The sequence below is a fragment of the Papilio xuthus genome, unplaced genomic scaffold (assembly GCF_000836235.2).
Source record: "Papilio xuthus unplaced genomic scaffold, Pxut_1.1 DF825946.1, whole genome shotgun sequence".
In the NCBI taxonomy this organism is placed as follows: domain Eukaryota; kingdom Metazoa; phylum Arthropoda; class Insecta; order Lepidoptera; family Papilionidae; genus Papilio; species Papilio xuthus.
In genome coordinates, this window is record NW_013532703.1 from 14,362,694 (window position 1) to 14,371,662 (window position 8,969).

The following is an 8,969-nucleotide window of genomic DNA, read 5'->3' on the forward strand; positions in this document are numbered from 1 at the left end:
GTTTCCGACGCCATAACCTCCGTTTAAAACATATTGATATCTCTGTTTTGTAAAAATGAAAGACAGGGATGACGATATGTTTTATACACAGATTTTAATCTCAGAAAACCACGATAAGACGTATGGAATCGTAACTAACTGTGCATTAACGACGGTATTTAATGTTTTATTGTTATGTAAATATTAACCTTGGACTTAGTGGGATTCTAATGTACGTAAATATGAATTAATTTTAGAGTTCCTTAAGAACGTCCTTTAAGTACTCGATTATTTCTTTAGTTAATATATTATATAGGCAACTTTTTTTACTTGTTTTAGTACCATACAGTATCAAATTTTATTAATCGCCATCTCGCTACTACTTTTAACTGTAGCAAATATAATTTTAAGACTATATAATTAATCTTTAAAATATAAACCAATATAAGAATTCCAATAATTTATTGAATATTCATAAGAATTAGATTTGTATGTTCGAAGTACATTATTAAAGATTAACGGTCGTGTTTTATGCTGCTTAATTACAATAAATCGAATCGAATTCAAGAGAATTGCAACTTTTTTATGCGCATTTATTAAACCGCGACATAATTAATAACAGTAACAAATTCATCAGATAAGCAAGCAAGTATATGTCTTCTATATTCATTATTATCATCATCATCAGTAGCTTACTATATATCCCCACCAAGGGGCTTGAAGCCTAACCTTTAGGTTTCATCACGATACCTTCCTCACCGTAATAACGTCGGATAAATGTACATATACAAATCGGAAATCGCAAAACACAGCGGTACATAGCGGGATTCGAACTTGGGAACTGCAGATTGCAAGTCAATTGCTTAACCCCTGAGCCACCGACGCTCCATTATTAATTCAATGATAAACATCACAAATAAATTGTGTACCCAGGTGTAAATCCAACTCACCCAACTGGTCGAATACAAGGCGTTGTTTGTATACACAAAGATAAAACCCGTACGCAATCCGACATTAAACCAAATCTCACTTTTACTTTTATTTTTGTTTTAATTTTGGTATTTTTGTTCAGTATAATTTCCCTTTAGAAATTTAAGTCGAAGTAATATACAAAATACATGTCACTTGTATTTGAATATTGTAGAAAAAATAAAAGTCGTGTGTCAGGACCATGCCAAATGGAAGTCCGTGGTCTCTGCCTACCCCACTGTTACATAAACTAAATTATACTTTTATTTTACTTTACTTTAAAGTGGGTGGGATATTGCAATCTTGAACTTTAGCTAGTGGTTGAAATATCATTGTTACACAAGTACTAAATGTTGGTATGTATTACTTAATCAAAAATGTGCAGTATTTTCGGCCATGATATTATTACAAAATTTGTTAATATCGAGTTTGGCAAGTATGTAATGCAACATACAACTTTATACGGTGATTATTGTCATACCAAATAAATGTTACATAGCTTACGATAATTTAAAAACACAACATTTATACCAATTTCAAAGGAACGATTTACAAATAGAGCATCTTTTATACTCTAATAAAAAATTACAAAACAATAATAATGACAACCCAATACAACTTGGTGCGTCGGTAGCTCAGTGGTCAAGCACTTGACTTGCAATCTGCAGGTCCTAGGTTCGAATCCCGCCATGTACCAATGTGTTTTTCGAATTCCGATTTACATATGTACATTTATCCGACGTTCTTACGGTGAAGGAAAAAATGGTAATGCAACCTGCACATATCTGAGAAGAAATTCAAAGATATGTGTGAAGTCAACCAACCCGCACTTGGCCAGCATGGTTGACTATGGCCTAATAACCCTTAACTTAGGGTAGGCCCCGATCCCCTCGGTGGGGACGTATCATTATACTGATGATGATGAATACAACTTTACAAACAAGCAAACAATTAACATAGATAGTATCTCGTGAAGACGTGATAGTTTATAGCTGTAAAATATTTTATATGCATATTTTTAAGGTTTAAGTCTTATTACAAATGTGTAGAGAACTATTGTATTAAAAAGTATATACAATATTTTAATGATTCGTATAAATGTCACACAGTTACTTAGTAACAAGGTTGCCAACTACATGTATAACAAATTATATCGCATCACTTTAAACTATATTTTTTTAGTAAATATTAGCAGATTTTTATATGTCTTGTACCATTCCAACTAAGCTCTATGCTTGTGATAGGATATGGTTTTCGACAATAGTCGAATGGTGGGATTCGAACTCTCGACCACGTGTTCGGAAATCTGTACCCATTAGGCTATTGCTTCAATTAAACGTGTTCTCGACATATCTTGTCATCATCATCAACCTGCCCTTATCCCTATCGAGGGTCAGCACAGTATGTGTACACATAGTAGTACTCCTTCATACATCTCTATCAGCCGTCATATCCGAGTACCCCCTTCCTACCCCCTTCCTAAGCATATCCTCTTTCACACAGTCATTCCATACTTTTTTTGGTCTTTGTAGCCGTCCACATTCAATCTAGTATTTGAGACAATTGTCACTTATCTTACTATTATATTATAAATGAAAGTCTAAATGGATGGATTGTAACGATGTATGTCCAGAACGGCTGAATAGATCTCGCCTAAAATTGAACTGAAAAAAACAGAGTGTGAAAGAACACATAGGTTACTAATTAAGTTTATTTTTGAATTCAGCGCGGATGGAATCGCTGTAAACCGCTAGTATTGTTATATAATTCAAAATATTTCCTCTATTAACACACATATTCTGCGCAACCATTCATTCGATACAACAAAAATGTTAAAAGAACACGCAAGCTCGATATTTTCGGTACGAATCTTTTAGAATATGTAAAAATACGCGGTTTGAAACAATAGAGTGATCGTAACTCTTTATTTTACCGTAGTTTTAATTTCTTTTTGTTAAAAAATATTTACAATATAATTCAAGGTCAAGGTGACAAGTATTATTTTACTAGCATCAAATTCTCCCCCACTTTATCCGCTTAGTAGTCACAATAGACTTATTGAGAGGGTTCAACCCTCCGCAATCAGAACATTTTATGAATTCACGTGTAGATGTAGGGGATGGATACAATATACAATGAATGTTTTAAGAAAACGAAGAACTCTATCTATAACAATAATGTACTAAAGCATCATTAAAATTTATCCAATGAAATAAGGGTCTCGACGGACGGACAACAAAGTGATTATATAATATAAGAGTTTCGTTTTTTTTTACTTTCGAGGTACGGAAACCTAAAAAGCATTTTTTTGCTTCTGTCTTTAATAGTATTAAGCAAATCAAAGGAAATATTTTATCGTAGTAAAAGTGAGCTAACCCAGAAGGGTAGGTAGAGACCACAGACCACCATTTGGTGTGGTCCTGATACACCTCTTTTGCAGTTTCTACATTCATACGCTTACATGATCGGCAACATATTTATATAGATGTTATGACAGAGTAGGCAACGCAATATCGTTTGATAGAACTTACCTGAGTCTTGTAGGAGCTTTCCTTTCAGTTCAACGTCGCTTTCCGCCGACGTAGCTCCATAGTTCTTGTACGTCTTCCCTGAAGGCTCATCAAACTTCGTCACCTTGAAACGCTCCGACATTTTCACTAAAGTCTTACTCACTTATAAATTAATTCACTCTCACTTAAATTAACACTTATTATTGATATGCTAACATAGATATGTCTAAGTAAACAATTATTTAACACTAAGAATTCAGTTCTTCATTGCCATAATGTTGATAATCACTTAAACATAGTTATTAAACTGTAACATTAACTGTGGGTTTCAAATACCAAAATCCCCGTTTTAAATTATTATCTCTGTTTTGTTTAAGATAATGATAGAGATGACGATATGTTTTAAATAGAGATTTTGGTCTCAGAAACCCATGATAAGTGTAATTTGTAAAGGTTTTGTGTAGTAAAAGTGTTTTGATAATTCGGTTATTGGTACGATAGATTTTTTTTTTCAGATTGGCATATATTACTTTGTTTAAATTAAGTAAAATCATTATGTTATCGCTAATGAATCAAATAAAAGAATATTAAAAACAATTAAACTGTCATTTAATATTTTATATCAATTGAATTAAATATCTTTTAATTTTATTATTTAATATTTTTATTTACTTTCAATGTTTTTAAATTTACCCTTTATATAAGCGATCCAACAATTTCTAAGGAATAATTTTAAGGTATTTTCAAAGCATATTAGAATATCATTTGTACAATAAAGACTATTTAATGCTTGAATGTCGTGGCCGTTGTGCGCTGAGTCAGCATTCAAAAGAAATGCACGCAATAAAATGTAGACTAAATTAACCGCAGCAAAGAAATTATTGACTACTATGGTATTAACCGCCTTGTTTTAATAATACACTTTTGTGATCTGCGATTTAAACTGTCAGTTTTATTTAAAAAATTTATAGACTAAAATTTTTAGAAATATTTAATGTTGATGGCTACAAAGGTAGAGAAAGACCAAAGAAATTATAGATGGATTGTGTGAAAGAGGATATGCGTAAGAAGGTGGTAGATTCAGATATGAAAGGTGATAGAGATATATGGAGGAGTACATACTGTACCTACCTCCGTAAGGTTAAGGGCAGGTTGATGATGTTTTAAGAAATATTAAATATAATACTTTGACCTAAAAGTTTACGTAAGTAGGATTGACATCCCTAAAATACAAAAAGAATAAACTAGTTGCTACTTTTTATTACAATCCTAATGTGACAAAGGTCCGAACACGCATTATCAGACTCGACCCTAAACGTACAAAATAGTCGAGGAAAAAAAACTTTTGAAAAAACCACTAACAGATGGCGATACAAATGGAAAGCGGTCTACATTGTGAAACTTCCTTGAAAGTTAGTTATTCCTAACCGCTGGATATATTGAGCGCTTTATTATGTACGAATTGTTTAGTAGAAAGCTTCAACCACTGAAGGACAACTATTGTAGTTAGTAAGAGTTATTTGTAATTGGAATATTATTTTAACTAACCATCCACCCTAATTTTTGACTCATAAAACTGGCCTATATGTCTTCTCTTCTTATATCGTATCTCTATTGGTAAATAACAATAATATAATTATTATATCATTATTTAAATTCATATTTTTTGTATGTGATAATTTAAATTTAAACACTACAATTAGTAAATTATTCAACTCAATAAATGTAATGATAACTAATAGATAGTAGAACTAATTTCATAAAATTCGGCATCGTTTCTCCGAAATAATCGATGCTGCAACGCCATCGATAACTATAAATATCGAATATCAGTCGAGTGATACTAAAACAATCTGGATGTCGGGACGGACAAATGACACCCAATTGATATGTATTGGAAGCCACGGCCGACGCGGACGGGCGACGGCCAACGACACGTGTGCCGCAGCTAAGGTCCTTCGTACACAAGGCAACGTAAATCTTCGAAACAGACAACTTATGAAAAACAATATTTAGAGATTCGTACACAACGCGCGTCGGCAACATTTCTATCTGTTATCGCCAAAGATCGTTGTGAGAAAAGTCGCTGCATTTTTCAAGATGACGGAGTAAATTTATGCAGTAGACATATAGTCAGTATATCTGTACCGAACGACTCTGCGATTTAACGTCGCACGCAGCGTGTACAACGCGATTCTCGCGATGCAACCGTACAATGTTAATTTCAACGATTTACGCTGCCTTGTGTACAAAGTGCCTAAAACACACGCTTCTTTCTTCGCAAGAAATTATTCAAGTTATAACACTTTAAATTACTGTAGCAAATTACATTTGTTTGAAAAGTAAAAAAAAGTTAATGAACTCAGCAATATAATAATTTAAAAATTAATTTATTTCTTAGTTTTGTTATCTGTGCTCTGTGTATATCTGAAATGGTCAGGTGTGTTGAATAAGGAAACTAAAATACTGTAATATAAGAGTTGTTATTAATTTTATCCTTAGCGTATTTATAGTAACTAGTAACCACAAACCAATAACGTTAATAGGAGCTAATCAAATCTACGAGATATAGTCATAAAATCCAATGACGTAAAAGTACAATAGACTCCAAACAGTACTACTTACTACGTCATAATTTAAGGCGATGTCTAAAACATGTTTACTATAAATAATTACATTACATTGCTTTGTCTTCATCAGAATCTAATTTAAAAGACATTGATTCGAAGTACATACTCCAATAAAGTGTTATTAAGATGTTACACCATGTACATAATGTTTAAATGCCACTTTAAGAACTCAATTGCATGAGTACATACATAATAGGCCAGGGCTGTATTCATGGTGATAAAATTTTAGCAAACTATAACGGTAGACAAATGTATTTTCTATGTGTACATAGGATATTTTGATAAAATTAATATTCAAAAAAAAAAAATTAAAATCAAAGCACCAGGGGCGAGGTACGTAGTAACACAATTCAAAAAATTCGTACGAATTAATAACCTTATTGTTTTTTATTTATAATTTAAGAAATATGAAAAATATTGTCTTATAAATAGGAATAATCAAAAATGCTAAGTATTAATCGATAGAATGTCGCAATAGCGACAATACAAGTATGATCTTTGTAACACAACTAAATTAAACAGAGTTCGAATGTTTAAAAAGGTCAAACATAAAAGAGGGATTAAAAAATTACACAATAAACAAGCCACTTTAATACCGTAGGGTTCCACAGCTAAGAACTCTACATAAAAACTTTGTTATCTCAGTATTTTGAGGGAGAATAAGCGAGACTACAATATGTTTTTGTATTCATGTTTCGGCAGTGTATACGGCTATGCCGTACAACGAATCGACAACGCCCGGACGAAGTTATCGCCACCTTATCATGAATGTGTTTTGTATTATATTATTGTTATTTTGCTAAGCTGGGTTTGTAACGAAACTATAGGTATTCGCATACAATCGCATACAATTTCAACTCCAGAAATAGTAGCAGGAGAAAGAAGAATAATCTATGATTTTGAATCTTGTTTATGTATCTTTAAGTCGATACCCGTGACTATTGAACCCATAACTGTTTAAGTGGTAAAGAAAAGGATGTTTCAGTTGTTTTTCTACATTACGTAAACCCATTAAACATAAATAAATATAGATTATTTCACATCTACAGTAGTATCCCTAAACTACTTAGGAAAGGAAAAATAGTTACATATTTGACCCACCAAATTGTAAAAAATAAACATAATATTTAACACTTTGAAATCTAACACGTAACTCTATTTAATTCAATTAATATAAATTCTCCTTTTTTACTTTCCATAACTCGAAGTTTCCGGTCCCTCAATCTGTCTAAATTGGTAGCAACATATTTTTAAACATGTATTACTAACGCTGGATGCATTACAAGAATAACTTTAGGTATATTGTAATGCATTTATGCGCTAAGCGAAATATTATCTCCAAGTAGTTTATTATACAATAATAGTGTTTATACAAACGCCATACCGTCAACAAGTTAAACCAATGTACTGTTTTAATAATCACGATTGTCGCCTTTTCAATATTACCTGCTAATATTTATCAAGCAAATATCGTAGTTAAAATAAAATACGCATATTGTAAAATTGCTTTACTTCTCATGTGTATTTAAATAATAATTAATACGTCAAATGTGTCAACAAAGGCGAGATCGGACGAATGCGTTCAGGACTCGTCTATAAATAAAACTCGTGTTTATAAAACGTCGTCGAAAGTGGTACGCCACCGATAACACTGCTTCGATTCTCGGATCAGGCCCTTTGAATCTGTTACTTTATGAATGAAAATTACGACTGAAACTAGTTATTTGCATACAGCGTCCTCCGCGCTCTGAACAACACTGGTACTGGAACGTTTGCAGAGCTAGCTAAGCGTATCTAATCTAGTTAGCGTTGCATTTGACGTCACCATGAAGCCGCGTGCGTCCAAAACTCAGTTCAACAAACTTAACCTTTTACAAAACAAATGTAATAAACATCGAACGCATTCGATTTGTTTATAATACGCGCAGTGCGACATGTACGAGCGAAAAGTTTGATAAAAACTTTGTGCGCTCTCTCTCTGTTGTATTTTAACCTGTGATCCGGTGGGTGGAGTAGTCACAAACTTTGTTTAGATATGTGTTGGTGCAGTTTGATATGCGTAGAGTAGTTTTTCAGTGATACACACACACGGGACGAGCGGCGGGCTAGTTCGAGAGCGGGCGGGCTCACGGGACGCGTGGTGCGCGCGGGCGTACGGACTCGTCTGACGCTATACGGCTCGTTCGTCACCGCGGCCGCGACCGCGCCGCCTCTCTGCGCAATTTCTACACAAACCGCGCACTGACATATTATAACCGCGACATCACCCTTGCAGGAGTTACTCGCCAACTGAAAACAGGAGCCGATGTACATCTCAAATGCAATGCAATGCACCTTCACGCCTAGTGCCTCCAATTATAGATACATTTCACTTTTTTTGAAGCATAGCATTTTTAGACTAACATTCACTCCAAAGAGTTAATAATAAGTTGGCCAGTAAATTCCAGAAAATTCGACTACGAAAAATTAATTTATTTGAAACTTACAATCTCACATTTAATAGTTTTATTTATTTTTTGTTCAGAAATTAACAGAGAGGTAGAATATTTAAAAAGTTTTGCGTGGTTAATGATGTTTTCCCGCTGAATGTTCGTTAGAAATAATATATTTACTTTACTTGTAATTAATATCAGGATGAACCAAATCTCAGCGAGGCCGGACTTACATCATCGTAACAAACTTGTTTATTTGTATTTTGCTTAAAAAAAGTGTTGATTTCCTTAAAATATGTATATATAACTAACTACGTATAACTTCAATTCACTTCAGCCGCGTTAACTGCATTATTGAACGCGAAGCGTTTCTTTCATGAATTTTAACTACTTTCAACAATGGATTATAAAAATCACGTTATAAAAACTTTTCTAACGTTACTAAGCGT

General features: G+C 33.2%; 1 protein-coding gene across 6 annotated transcripts in view; it reads right to left on the bottom strand.

Annotated features, from left to right (window-relative positions):
* The window catches only part of kcc (solute carrier family 12 member kcc), a 185,846-nt gene extending 177,599 nt beyond the window's left edge, over positions 1 to 8,247 (bottom strand). Inside the window, exons 1-2 of one of the 6 annotated variants that reach the window (XM_013320401.1) lie at positions 8,113 to 8,247; positions 3,480 to 3,746 (exon numbers count right to left, since the gene is read on the bottom strand). In XM_013320401.1, coding sequence (XP_013175855.1) covers positions 3,480 to 3,600 — 121 coding nt within the window. In that variant the 5' untranslated portion in view covers positions 3,601 to 3,746; positions 8,113 to 8,247. Of the gene's footprint in view, positions 1 to 3,479; positions 3,778 to 8,081 lie in introns of all 6 variants that reach the window. The other 5 variants (XM_013320399.1, XM_013320398.1, XM_013320405.1 and 2 more) reach the window with 5 other exon arrangements.
* Positions 8,248 to 8,969: the final 722 nt, after the last annotated feature.